Here is a 15114-nt window from a genome sequence, read left to right on the forward strand (position 1 = left end):
ACTTTATTTATGCGTACATTTATTTTTCATCATTATTATTAAAGGTGTCTGCTAATGACTTTTCATAGATTACTGCTTTGCCTGTACCGTTCCACAGTATTCGACAACATATATTCTTACTGTGAGCTGGTTCTCTATTCCACAGATCTGACTTGTAACCAACCTGCTGTATAGATTGGCATCACCCGCTTGTCTAGATCAGAAAATAATGTAATATTTTAATATAGTAGCAAGAGGAGATACAGAGAAATCCTTGATTGCAAACTAGTTGTGACTCTGTACTATAAATTATTTAAAAAAAAAAGACCATTTCCATTTTGGGATCAATATTTTTAATGAGTTTAAAACATCTGAAAATACAGTTTTATAGTAAGAAAGTACAGATTTAGTTGAATATATAGACAACAGGCTTTTTCAAAAGTGTAAAGTGAGAAATTATACTAGTTTTTGGGATCTGTTCGGAAAAAAAGAGCGGAATCCTGGAATGACTTTGAATGGGATAAAATCAAAAACACCAACACAAACATACAGCTCATAATACTGCGCATAAAATGCATTAAAAGAAAATGAATGCGCCCAAAGAGACAGTGGGTTAAGCCTACCGTACGCTGCTACAATAGATTACAGTACTTAAATATAAAAATAGACTCTGTTCTTTGCGTTTTGTTCTCGCTGCTCCGTGGACGGACAGAGGTGGCGCTGTGCTCCTTCAGTGGCACATCCGGGAAGTCATCTCTCTCTGTGAACACAAGACATAAGACAAAAGTTATTGTAGCGCAGATAGAAGAGCAATGTTTTGTAATGTAAAAAAATATAATTGATAATAATTAATTGGTTTGAATTACGGGGCCTGCACTGCACAATCGCAAAGGCTTCTACTGACTTTAAAGGTGCATTGTGTAACTTTTCTGGTGGAGATGTCCATGGAGATGTTATTGCTTTGTCTTGAATGTTTCACAGTATGGCATTAAACCTTTCTATTATCATGAGGGCCAAACCAGAGCAAGTTACAGGCCAGATCTGTGGAGAGGTGACTCCGTTTACAGTCAGACTGTCTGTTTTTCTAGGTATTTTTGAGCTATGAAACTACCTGTAATTGAATAAATGTAAGGTAGAGCTGTTTAATGTCCCCCAACCAAATGATTACATAGTGCACTTTTAAACTGACACCACACTGGAACTGAATTTGAATACAGTTAATAATTTGCCACTGATGTTAACATTCTCTTAGCCTGATTCATCAGCCAGTTTCACTTTCTGAAAACCGTCTGATCTCGCAGCATTAGGATTCATTCGCTCGACAGTAGGCGGGTACTTTTTTATTTAACCAATCACTGCTATTTGGTCGTGACGTAAGTAATGCGTGAAAACAAAGCAGAGAGTGAACATGTCTGTCAATGATCATTGTCGTTTCTGCGAGATGAACTTGCAAATTAAAAGATGCAATAAAAAAATGCAAAGTTTGTATTTGACAAAGGAAGTCCAAAGGAGGATAGCGTCTGCAGTCTACTATCACAACTCAGATTGGTTCAGCTCTTTGCTGAACCAATTTTTTGGTCGGTGCACGGTCTACAACTTCCGGGGTTCTTGCAAACTGTGTAGTGTATTCTGATTCCTGACCTAGTCGCTGGAGAGAAATGAAATTGAGTAGAGGTACTAGGTAGCGCTAGCCTGGCTAACATTCCCTGGGAGTGTGATGCTAACTGTAGGCTCTGCTCTGTCTGAGGCTTTGTTTGTTTTGTGACTTTAATCTGAGCTTTATTTTAGCACAGTCTGAGCAGAGAGAACTGACTCAGATGGAGCTACAACATGTGAGCTGATTTGTGCTGTTAAACAAGTCTCTCATACATACAAATACAGTCACAAGCTAGTATCATTACCAGACAGTTTTTCAGTTAGTCACTCTCGCTTTTTCATTGAAAAACAAACACTTAAACAGGACCATGAACATTCATATTGACCACAGGCTCATCCATTTTAAATCCATTTTGTATTTTGTGCATGTGTTCACTTTATGTTGTCATGTCCTAAACATTCCTCCATTAGAGATGCATGTAGAACACCCCCAGCGTGAATAGAATAGAACCGTGTGATCTTATGTCCAACTTCGTCCTTTTTAAGTAATTGCATCATTATCAATACCTGTTCAAATGAGTATCTGGTTGTATTTTTTTGAAGGCTGTAATGGATTGTGAAATTAATTTTAAAACATTTCACAATAATCACAATTGCACAACTTATCAGAAGAATTACATTACACAGCCAATAAGATCCTTTGTACTGAGAATCACATTTTACAGTTACTATCTTTAAAAACAGACAAGACTGCACCGAGGAAGAAAGCCGTTAATAAAAGTACTAAAAGTCCACACAAACCTATCACCTCTCTGTATTACCCGCCTCCTAGAGCAGAGCAAATAACACAGGAAATAAAAAGGGGTCAGATCAGGTTAAAACATCAATTTTTAAACTCTCCCCCGGTCACCAGACGACGTGTGTAACTGAGACAAACACAGATCAATGCTCTAATCGAGAAGTAATCACAGACAATCTATTGTGTCATCCGGGCACTGGAGCGATTCAATATTTAGATAATCCACTAAGACTTTTTGTATGGAGTTCACTAGAGGATCAGAGTCAGAGAACGAAGAGAAGTCTGCTCACTGGAGTATAGGGTGATGTGGTTTATTTGAGAGAAATTTGCGTTGGGTAGTTTTAATCTAGATGAAGATTCAGTCATTATGAAGTTTGCAGCAGAGTTCAGACTTGGAGAAAGAAACTGTTTTGTGATTTGATGATTCAAAAGTCTGTACTTTAGTTTATGTTCAGAAAATAAAGATTCACCCTTTCTATTTGTTTTTAGTAAAACAAAATCAAATTTAAATCAGAAAAAAAACTTTAAAATTTTTGTGATTTGATTAATAGTATGATTATTTCTACAAAAAAGTTAATTAGACAGTAGTATTGTCATGGTACAACCATGTTACAGCTGTTTCCCCTTCTCATTTAACCTCTTGAAGTTGTATTTGGAGTGATTCATGCATGTGTAATCACTTCAGACTCAAGACTCCATATTGCTGATTTTTTTTAAAATGTGTTATGAAGCATGACCTGCAGCTATCCATGACATTTACGGGAATTTAGATGAAAGTTGGAATTTAAAATGTGCAAATTTTTACAGTGACCCAGAGGTGTCATAGACCGTTGTTTCCCAAACACTGGGTCACGACCCTCAAATGGGTCACAAGGGAATTTTTTGGGTCACCTGATATGCATGTTGCGCTCTCCTCCTGCACCCGGACTGGAACGTGCTACAAAAACTCTTTTTGTAATGATTTTATCATCTATTTTGTTCCAATATTGCTGGTTCAATTGAATGTTGAAAATAAAAAGAAGGATCCTTTTATTGCTCGTTTAATGTTTTTCATTGTTTAAAACTTGAGTAATACTAATTGTTCAGAGAGACACGATCACTCAGTCAACAATAAAATATCCTCATTATTGTTCAATAATGGTCAAATCCACCTTTATTTTGTGATTTATGAATAATGTCTTTTGATTTGTGTTGCAAAGGCTTGTGACTTTTAAAATATGGGTCCCCAGAAAATAAGTTTGGGAAACACTTTCATAGTATACTATATAGAAGACATAAGCACAATATGTCCTCTTTAAATGTAGAAAACAATTATAAACACACAAAACTGTATTTTTTAAGTCTTGTGTCTTGTGTGTCCTGTCCTTATTGATTACTCTGTGGGTTTCTACACTTTTGACAACCTTATTAGGGGGGCGCTGTGGAGAGACCTTTCCCTCCCTCCCATCTCCTCCTGCTTCCCTTTTCCACCTCCTTTCCTCTCTCCACTCACCAGAGGCTCCAGCTCCTTGTTGTCGATGAGGTGAAACTCCGTGACGAAGTAGAAGAAGTGCTTATAGCAGGTGTTGACGTGAGCCTCGGCGCCCATCTGGCTCACGCGATCAAAGTGGTGGATATAAACGTGAACGAAAACCCGGAACAGACGGGACAAAATCTTCTTAGCCACCTGCATGAAGCTCTTAGGGAAGGGAGTACCTGCAGATACAGAGGGAGGAGCTGTTAGCAACACATAAGAATAGAGGACAGTTACTTTTCCCATGGTCTTGGAATCATTTACAGAAAGATCTTAAAGGTGCATTGTGTAACTTTTCTGGTACTGTGTCCACCACCTGCTTTTCTCCATGGAGATCTTATTACTTTGTCTGAAATGTTTCACAGTGTGTTTTTAAGCCTTTTTATCTTCATGTAGAGCAAACCAGACCAAGATACAAGACAGATCTGTGGAGAGGCAACACTGCTCACAGTCAGAATGCCTGCTTTTCTAGGTATTTTTGAGCAGTAAAACCATCTGTAATTAAATAAATGTAAGGTAGATCTATTTAATATCATACTGTGGAACATTCCAAGCAGAGCAATGACATTTCCATAAAAACAAGAATGTGATGGAACCACTCCCAAAAGGTTACACAGTGTATCTTTAAAGAAACTGTAAAAAAACACATACTGATATTAAAGAAATTATTATTTTGCGTAAAAAATTACATTCTATTATCAAAAAAATTTGGGATTTTAAAAAACAATATTAACAATATTAGGGTATTGAAAACTGCATCAAAAATAAGTATCAACATCTCAAAAAAATGACCGTGAAACCAAAAGTGAAGGTCAAAAGTTTATGTTATAACAGTAGACACAAAAGTCTGCAGTCTGTTTCTGTCAGACATATTGTTAAAACTTTGCACTATTTTTGAGAGTTGAAAAGTGAAAAAGGTGTTTTGAAAGACTTCAGGCAGGAATCTTCTGGAATGATACTGAATGGGGATGATGACTGACAAAAACACAAAAGGCTGAGCTGAAAAGATGGGGGATTTCTTTGGAATGTCGACAATGAACAGGATAAAGAATAGGTACAGACACAAAACAGAATAATGTACAATGAGGAGACTGTATAATAGGGCAGCAACTAATGGTTATTTTATGAAGATTATTTATGTTTTAAGTTGTTTGTGTTGTGATTTTAATGTCTTTCTTATTCTGTGAAGCACTTTGAATTACTTTGTGTATAAACTTGCCTTTCCTTGCCTGTTATCGCTGAAAATCATTTATCGTGGTTACTTTTTACTGCACTAGTGGTGGGCAGTTTTTGGTTATTTTTTCAACAACATGATAAGATTAGACAATTACTTAAAGATACATTGTGTAACTTTTCTGGTGGAGGGTCTGTCAAATGCTTTTTTTCCAAGTTACAGGTCAGATTTGTGGAGAGGCAATCCCGCTCACAGTCAGAATACCTGTTTTTTGAGGTATTTTTGAGCTATAAAACCACCTGTAATTTAATAAATGTAAAGTAGAGCTGTTTAATGTCACACCGTGGAACATTCCTGGCAGAGAAATGACATATATAGAGACAAGCAGGTGACGGATCCCCAACTAAAAAGTTACACAGTGCACCTTTACATGTTGCATTCTGCTTTTTATGTATTTCAGATCATGTTTTAATAATATTGTACACTTACAATTTTTTGTGGAGAATTCTGCTTTATGGTTTGGTTTCATTATTAACATTTATCATCTATATTTACTTCAGCAATAAATCACTCTTCAAAATTTGTTATTGTGACAGGTCTAGTTAAAAAAAAGTCATTCACAGTCTGTAGAATCCAGAAGATTATTCAAATACAACTAGTTATTTCTACAGTTGACCAGCTCTAGTTGTATATTTGGTCACGATTAGTCAGCGCACTGTCCCTACTGTACAAGCAGAGCAAGGCTAATGAATATTGACAGGTCTGTTGATAATTAAAGAGCTGTCAGTTGGAGGCCTTGAGTAGGACAAAGAAATAGATTAATGGATGTAGTGAAGATCAGGGGTGGGCACTGCGCAGTCAGATAACATCGATCAATTGACATTTGAAGGCATCTGCAAAAATAGAACACGTGAAAATCACTGGGAATTACAGGGTCCCTCATGATTCAGTACTCGATATCTGGCTCACGTTACGATATTATCACAATATGGCGATACGTGTGTTAATCGATATACTGGACATGTTTTTCAAGAACCAAATACATTTTAACATTTTAGTTCTTTGTTAAACCAACACTTGCGCAAACGTGTTATGAATTGCATCTATTTTAATCATCAAAACAGTGAATATGTCAAATGTTTGCTTTCCTTACACTAAATAGGCAACAAAATTGTAGTGCAGTCACAAAAAACATTGCTAAAAGATACGAAAAATTATTGGTTATAAATTGACGACACAACAGCCCACGATAACGGATCACAAAATTTGGTATCACGATATATGGTATTTTTTCACATTTTTGAACAAATTCATATCTTTCAAAAAAGGTCTCTGCACTATGTAACTTTTCTGGTTTAGTGTCTGCCACCTGCTAGTCTCACGGAGATGTTAATGCCTTGCCTGGATTGTTCTACATTACGGCATTAAACGAATACTGGCTCGAGTGTCCCCCTGGCATGAAAGTCCCTGCACGAGCGTCCCATTCCCTCGGCGGGAGGGAATGGGACTCCGGGCACCCACTTCTCACGGGTAACTGCTGTGCCCAGGAGAGGGGGGATGAACTCGCTGGCCTTTAGTCGCCCACGTCACACACTGTGATGTGTTGAGTTTGAAAATCAGCTTCTCCATCATATATGTGAATGTAGTGAGACCAAATGTCTGGCCTTTTTATGTCATTTTCCGATCTTCATGAAGCAGCTCACATTTCTTCAGTATGGAATATAAATATAATCCTCATTTGTTTGCAGAAATTTACTATGAAATCGTAATTACTTTTTTTTTTTTCCACCTGTCCTATAGCATCTGTAACTGTTGATTTGGAAAGAAATATTCATTATTTCTTTACCTGCTGCCATGAACATCATTTGTAAGCAGCGCAACACAAGAAACTTATAAAGCTACAGAATTTGTTCAAAAATCATTCAGAATCACTTTTAGGAAGGTCTTAGATATTTCAAGGAAATACATAGTTAAGATAAAATCTTGAAATAATTACCTGTGATGGCATTGCCAAACTTGCCTGACCACATAGAACCAGCGTTTTATCTAAAGAGCCACTGGCCAAGTTCTGCAGATGGACTGAGGAGAGTATTGGCAATTAATAATTATAATGTAATTAATACAATAAAAAAAAAAAAGTTAGTTTCTTAGTTTCATATAGGGTATCATTCAGGGGGCCTTGGGGCTTGGGGACCTTCCCGTCAGAGGGACTTTCCAGCTGATTTCCCATAAATTTATGCATTTCCCTAGTGACAAGCAATGAAGCCAGCAGGCCAAGTTACAGGTCATGTCTGTGGAGAGGCGACCGTGGCATGTTCAAAATACAATTGCATGTATTTTTCAAGGTATTTGTGATTGATGTAAAGTTACCATTGATCAAATAAATACTAGACAGATTTGTTTAATGCCTTACTATCAAACATTAAAGTCAAAGAAGCAATAACATCTCCATGGAAATAAGCAGGTAGCAATCCTGCCACCAGAAAACTACATAATGCATCTTTAAATATTGAGGTTTATTTTGACAATATCACCTTAGAGGAGAGGTTAGAATGCAGAGACTGTGAAGGTGCTTTTGATCTTATACTAGCATCTCAGGCATTCTACAAGCATATTATTCTATTTCTATTCCACCTTGGCCATTCTTTAACCTTAACCCTGACATGATAAAGGCCCCGGGTTCAATTTACTGTGGAAAAACAAACACAAGTCAATTTGGGGAGATAAGCCTGTGTCTGAACAGCGTGATTAACTGACTTGGTTCTGTTTGGAGCTGACTAATACAACAGCATTTCTGGCATCTGTTGAAGGGCGCGCGAGCTAAGGTCGCTACTATTATTAGCCCAAGTGTGTATTGTGTGACCCATTTTGTAAATCCAGGGCTAGGAAGTTTCCACGGCGACTCAAAGGCCAAATAACAGCAAAGACCTAGAATGTAACAGGGGGATGATAGATAATGATAATACAACAGACAAGGCAAGTCCTTAATGTCCATAACAATGTGGACTATGTAATGCATGTGCCCTTGTCTATTTGATATATTTCAAAGTGGCGTTCCCTTTTTATTGTACTGTAAATGGTTAAAAGGTGCACTATGTAACTTTTCTGGTGAAGAGTTCGCCATAGACATGTTAATACTTTGCCTAGAATGTTCTGTAGTTTCACCTTTAATAATCTTGCATTTACTAAATTAAATTAAATATGTTTTTTTATTGCTTGAAAATACACTGATAACATGCATTCTTATTGTGAGCAGGTTCACCCCTCCACAGATCTGACCTGTAAAATTTGCCTGGTGGAAGTGAACTTTTCTGCTAAAGCAGGGGTTCCCAACCACCAGGCCATGGGTCGTTTGGTACCCCACGCAATTTTGTTTCTTGTTCAAGCCACCAGTATATAAAAATATTGAAATATTGTCTAAGATTGGGCCACACATAAAGCGTGAACCACCCCCCCGGTCCTCAATTTTCTGCGCCGAACCACCCCTCAGTCCTTAATTTTCCACGTTCCCAAAAGAGCGCAAACATATTATGAAACTTTAACAACAACAAAGGTCGTATGATCTTGTGAAGTATGAATAGGCCTCAAACTGGTCCGTGGCGCAAAAATTGTGCTACCTGCTTGTCTCCATGAGTCTCTTACTGCTTTGTTCCACAGTATCTATCTCCATGGAGACAAGCAGGTAGCAGACCCTTTACCTGAAAAGTCACACAGTGTATCTTTAAACTGTACTAAATGTGACATCTCAGCATTAGTCATGCTTTGAGATTAAACAGTCTTGGGCCAACAGTTTCTCAACTTTTTCTTTCACTATCTTCTACGGACACTGAGCACACCCCTGTGAGACCACTGGTTATGAGCACTCATGCTTACAACAACACAACTTTGAAAACACAGAGCTGGGTACATTCAGTTTTGTTTTGAGAAAGAAATTTTACTTCTAGTTTTGCTACATCATGTTGTACAGGCTCTGTCAAATTTTGAAGAACAATATATTACTCAAGATTTACTGTAATAAAAGATCATATTGAAACTGTTACTACTGTTACTACTGTACTACTACTGTAATTCATTGTTTTCTGTATTGCACTATACTTTTTATTGTTCTGATATTGTAATTCTGGTTTCATTATGCTTCTGGAAAACACCTTGAATTTCTAACTAGCACGAAAGGCGCTTACATAAATGTTAATACTTTATGCCACTGACACAAAGCAGGATAATCCCAGTAAACCAATTTTTAAATAGACAGTATCATTAAAAAGCCTGAGCTGCCACAAATAAATAGCAGAAGTAACCGATAATTAGCCATAACAGTTATGTATTCTACTCTCTACAGCTCAAATCATGTTATTACAAAAAATGGTAAAAATCTCCCCACTATTGCAAAAAAAAAAAAAAAAGTATCAATGGTAAGTAGAGCTCCAAAATATACTGTTCCAGCGTTCATATATTGAACTATAAGTCAGTATTGAAATTATCATTGTGTGAAGAAAGGGTTTTGTTTTGGTCTTGTTTTGTTAATTATTAATAAAATAGAATAAAAAAATACTGTAATTGTGCAAGCCTACGCTCAAAGCTCTAAACTGTAGTGATGATTCATGAACGGAAAGCTGCTTCTGGCCACATCTGCACTGTGGTAAACTGACGGAAACAAGGCTGTCAATCCTCGCCACCGCCCCCTGTGACCGCCACCAGGAACTCACGAAAACTCTCAATTAGTTTATATTTAAAAGATTTGCATAGGCGTAGTTGGGGGGATTTTGATTGGACTTTTTTGTTCTTAAAACTATAAGAATGTCTCCAGCCCCCAATAGGAGAGAGTGACAGCGCAGCATTTGTTCTTCATTTGTTTTTTCACTCAAGTAAATCCTATTTTGTCTACGCGTGTTTGGGCTGTAGTCCTTTAGTCGATTAATCGGGTATATCTGGCAGAGGAGAAGAGGAGAACAGGAGAGAGGGGCAGAGGAGGAGAGGAGCAGAGGAGAGAGGAGAAGAGGAGTAGAGGAGAAGAGGAGTGAGGAGAAGAGGAGAGAGGGGCAGAGGAGAGAGAAGAGGGGCAGAGGAGAGAAGAGCAGAGGAGAATAGGAGAGAGGAAAACAGGAGAGAGAGGGGCAGAGAGGAGAAGAGCGGAGGAGAGGAGAATAGGAGAGAGGAAGACAGAATAGAGGGGCAGAGGAGAGAGGAAAGGAGAGAGAGCAGCAGAGGAGAGAGGAGGACAGGAGAGGAGAGAGGAGCAGAGGAGAATAGGAGAGAGGACAGGAGAGAGGGGCAGAGAGGAGAGGAGAAAAGGAGAGAGGGGCAGAGGAGAGAGAGTAGTAGATTAGAGAGAGGACAAGAGGAACAGGCGAGAGGAGGACAGAAGAGAGGGGCAGAGGAGAGAGGAGGACAGAGATGGGCAAAGGAGAGAGGAGAGTGAGTAATAGAGGCGAGAGAGGACGAGAGGAACAGGAGAGAGGAGGACAGAAGAGCGGGGCAGAGGAGAGAGGAGAGGAGAGAGCGGCAGAGGAGAGAGGAGGACAGGAGTGGAGAGAGGAGCAGAGGAAGACAGGAGAGAGGGGCAGAGAGGAGAGGAGCAGAGGAGAGAGAGGAGAGGAGAGAAGGGCAGAGGAGACAGAAGGGCAGAGGAGCAGAGTGAACAGAAGTGAAAGGAAGACAGGAGAGAGGAGAGGAGGAGAAAGGAGCAGAGAAAAGAGGAGCAGAGGGTGAACAGGAGAGACTTTCCTCAGGTGCTGGTTCTGACCAAAATTACTCTATAATGAATGAATGTATTATTATTTCAGGACTTTACAATCTTAAGTCAGACCAACATTTTTCATTTAAGATAAATGTGTTTAACATATGTTTTATTAGTTCTAATGTCAAATTCAGGATTATGCAACTATCTGCTGCTAGCTGCCATCCCTATACATGTGTAGTTGAGATAATACAAACTCCACTGTGAGACAATTATTTTAACTGACGTCTACCTCTTGAACCTTCACTCAGGTTTCCTCTGTGGTTTCCTTCCCTTGCCTCTTCAGAGCTTTGTTATACCACTTAATATGGTGTATTTGATTGACAGCTGAAAAATGGAGGATCAAGGAGAGGAATAAACGAAAAGGAAGAAGAGAGGAAATAGAAATGAGATGTGCCCACTAGGGATGGGCATGATTAATCGATTAATCGATAATTGATCATTAAGAATTTCATCGATTAGGTTAATTTTAATCGACAAACCGAATGTAGGTTGCTGTGCGTAGCGTGACCAAACAGGGGTCCGTACATGTAGCTTTCTGCATTCAGAAGGAGCGAGCAAACACAAACAGTAGGTCAGCCTGCAGCGTGCCGAAGCACAAATGTGTATTTAACGATGATTTGTACAAGAAATTCCACGCTTCTGTTGCGTTCGGGACAAGTGGGAGTCCTTGTGCACAGTGTACAAAGCAGCACATATGTTTCGGTGTCCAGTGGGAAAAAGTTTTACCAGGTGAGAGTCGCGCAATGTCGATGACGAGTCCCAACCTCCCTCCCCCCGTACGGTGTCCTGGTTTTGACAAACGCAAATATGGTCACACTAACCTGTATTCCACTGAGTCATGTCTTTTAATCCGACAGAAATTGACCGCATCAGCGCACAAGAGCTATAGTTTTATCTTCGCTGAGTTAATGCAAATTAGCGATGTGGTTTTAAGTTTCGTTTCTGTGAAAGTTGCACAAAACTGAATTAAACACATTATAATGTCAAACGGATTGATGTGGCTCTAGATTCGTTACGGTTTATATGTCGTAAAGTTGAATTTATTTATGCAGATTAGTAGTGCAGATAGTAATAATAATGATGATCATTTTAATATAAAAACGTTAATGATTAATCGATAATTGATCGTTAATTCTTCCGACGATCGATTATGAAAATTTCATCGAATGCCCATCCCTAATGCCCACATATTCTCCACTTGTACACTCCAGCTATTCCACTAGGACGCTACATAAACAAAGAAACATCCTACCACATATCTACATACTTACCGACATTTGTGGGGAAGATGTTCTCGTTGTTGATCTGTACCTCGATCCAATCCATCAGCAGACTCATGTACTTCGGAGCGGGCAGAGCAGTGGGCCTCTTGTATTTATGCTCATCCTGCCAGCGATACTCATATTTGGGCCCTCCGGACATCACGGGGCAGGTCTGATCCGTGCACGAGTCGCTGATGGTGCCATAGATGAGGTTGATCCGGTTGAAGAAGTCCACCACGTGAACAGCCACCCAGTCGTTGAGATCCTCGCCGTGGGGGAGCTGCACTGCCTGCTTCAGATCCAACCCGGCGTTCAGAGACGCCTGGGCTTTTTTATGGAGCTCAAAGCGTTGGGTGCCCGGTTCGAACTTACGCTTTGGTCGAAATGTCCGATCTTTGTTGAAGACCTGTTTCAAAGCCAGGGACATTGTGAAGGAGGGTGAGTGGAGACAGGTGGAGGTGTGGGTGTTTGGGATGCCTGCAGTGAGTGATTGACCGGAGAAGATGAGGGAGACAAAGTGTAGACTAAACAACCAGGATCTGGGCCAAGGACTGACTTCAGGTATTTCCAGAAACACACGGGCTGATTCTGCAAGAAGAAAATAGAGCAGAGAGCGTCAGGTGGCCGTACGTGACAATGTGACTGTGCTATTTTCAGAAAGCAGCAAATATACATTACCATTCAGTGTTTTTTTCTCTACTACTTTCTTTCTTATTTTAGATACATACAGAAGGCAGTGAATATATGAAGCATATGTGGAACTGTGTGGTAAAGAAAAAGTTAAATAAGTCAGCTAAATATTTTTATGTATTATTTTCAAATTCTCAAAGTGCTGCAAACCCTTGGCCTTCTCTCAAGGAGCTTCATGATGAAGTCTCCTGAAATGGTTTTCACTTCACAGCTGTGCCAATTGTCAAAAGCAGTGACAAAAACAATAAGGGTGGCTATTTTGAAATTATCTCATTTTTTTGTATGCTACATTCCATATGTGTCCATTCCTAGCAGAAGAGAGAATCCACAATGTAAATACTCAAGGAAATAAATATGAAACATGTAAGCCTAACATGTGTCCATGGAACATTTCTGAATACGTACTTTTAAAATTATTAGAACTCCTCCTCATAATTAATGTTACAATGATTAGCCTACAAACCTTAGTTGCCTAATCTGCAAAGTATGTCACAATTCTAATGCTGTTCTTGAGTTGCAAACTGGACTTTCCCCATTGTAGGACAAATAAATGTTCTTGTATCTTATTTTGTTATTGATGTAATTTTGTCCATTGTTCAGGCAACTTAAACCATGAATTGAATTTCACTATAAACAAAATTCACCAAAACGTCCCTCATGTATAGTACGTTAGAATTGCTGAAACTGCAGTTGTCTGTTGCATATTTTAACATGTTTGCATTTTCAAAACAGCACAGGCCTGTATTTTGCAGGTAATCCCACATGAGTCTCTCCTGGTTGGAGGAATTTGACTGAAATTATTGTTTATCATATATATTTTTTATCCAGGATTAAGTGTAATCCTTTACATCTCCATCTCAGTATCCAGTTCAACGCTGGAATATGGATACATGATAATCCCATGACCACCAAGGATGAAAACCAACGACAAAACAACATACGACGGGACGTTTCCATGACAATAAAGAATGTAACAGCACCGTAATGTAGCTTTACGCACCGATGCAGATGCGGTTTTTTGATAGCCATGTTGCTTCTCTTTGCTTCACACGCGAGCAGTGGCGATAGGTTACACTTACTTTTGCAAGTTCCGTAACATATCTAGCCTAAAGCATCGATTAAGATACTCTGACAACGCCTGCAGTCTTCTATGGCCTCGGGTTGTCTTATGTGCAACCCCAACACCAAAGTTACCAGCGCGCCCTGACGCAGACGTGAGTCATTTCCTATTACAAGACTAATTCCGCCTTAAAACCAACTATCCCCGGAATGACAATAAAACCTTCCAAGGCGCCGTTATTTAGCTGTAAAACTCGAGTCAGCAAAAAGCATTAAGTCTACCATCAAAACATAAACGCCCACTTTGAATTATCATCAAATTTTACATTGTTTCAACGCGTCCTCAAAGCGGCAGGAGATTAAACAGCGAAGCCACATGACGGAGTTTATTCTTAACGCAAGCACTAGACTTGTTGCTGATTTTAACGACAAAAAACCCATAGATCATTATTTAATTTGACATAATTTACTCTCTATATACACTTAGGGTTACATACAGATTTAATATTTGACATTAACGATAAAAAGGTGATGAAACGGTTTAGTTCAAAGCTACTTTCTGAACTTACTTGTTCCGCCTTCCTGTTGGGTCAAGCTCCTTGTAGTTACAACCGAAAAAATACACTATCTGATCATTAAACCTTCACAATAACATTCAAGAAAGCTACATTATGGTGATACAGAGGAATACATATTGCCAAAACGTATAATGATTAAATCGATGTCACTATTAAACAAACTATCTGAAGTGACTCCTCCCTACCCACAGAAAACTACACCACTGTCAAGGTGCATGCGCTTAAAGTGGCTTCCTGTAGATTTTTCAAAATAATGTTCATCATACGTTCTGTCGCCATTCTGCGTGTGTATTTCTTTATGGGTATGCTTTTATTGTGAAAGACCCTCTTCATTTCTCGGTACAATGTGTTTTTGGGCTTTCTGAAGTTGCTTTGATCTGACGTAAAGTAGCAGGGTGTTACTTAGTTACATGGTTATAATTATACAAAATCCACGGACAAACCTTCAATTTACTCAAGTCATATGGGACTTGGCTATGTTAATGCAAAGTATTTTTATAGATGAATCATATGAAGGCCTAGTTGTCGGCTCCAATTACTTTCTAGTAGTTTCCACGACTTCTCCAACTACCTGTTTTGATTGCTGTCTTGTTTGCATTTTATTTGGTTGCTAGTCGCCATACGCCTATGAAATTGTTCCTAGACTAGTCTGTCAAGTCTAGTTCAGGCTGACTAGTTCACATAAAATGAATTCTAATTAAAACTTTTACAAACGTAGCCACTT

General features: G+C 38.9%; 1 protein-coding gene across 1 annotated transcript; it reads right to left on the minus strand.

The window, feature by feature from the left end:
• Window positions 1–309: 309 nt before the first annotated feature.
• Window positions 310–14603, minus strand: mob3a (MOB kinase activator 3A). Its single transcript, XM_020933349.2, has 4 exons — window positions 14382–14603; window positions 12073–12651; window positions 3867–4069; window positions 310–739 (listed from the first exon to the last, which is right to left on the minus strand). Exons 2-4 carry the CDS (start codon window positions 12488–12490, stop codon window positions 710–712), a joined length of 651 nt encoding a protein of 216 aa, XP_020789008.1. The 5' UTR covers window positions 12491–12651; window positions 14382–14603; the 3' UTR covers window positions 310–709.
• Window positions 14604–15114: the final 511 nt, after the last annotated feature.

Source organism: Boleophthalmus pectinirostris, unplaced genomic scaffold (assembly GCF_026225935.1).
Source record: "Boleophthalmus pectinirostris isolate CB_2022bp ecotype Guang Dong unplaced genomic scaffold, ASM2622593v1 HiC_scaffold_7, whole genome shotgun sequence".
NCBI lineage: Eukaryota > Metazoa > Chordata > Actinopteri > Gobiiformes > Gobiidae > Boleophthalmus > Boleophthalmus pectinirostris.

What these genes read in the sequence shown, in the direction of transcription:
- mob3a (XM_020933349.2), bottom strand. Translation starts at nt 12,490, where the DNA reads ATGTCCCTGGCTTTGAAACAGGTCTTCAACAAAGATCGGACATTTCGA. An exon ending in CATCTTCCCCACAAATGTCG is followed by an intron (nt 4,070 to 12,072) that starts GTAAGTATGTAG and finishes CTGTATCTGCAG; the next exon opens with GTACTCCCTTCCCTAAGAGC. An exon ending in ACAAGGAGCTGGAGCCTCTG is followed by an intron (nt 740 to 3,866) that starts GTGAGTGGAGAG and finishes TTGTGTTCACAG; the next exon opens with AGAGAGATGACTTCCCGGAT.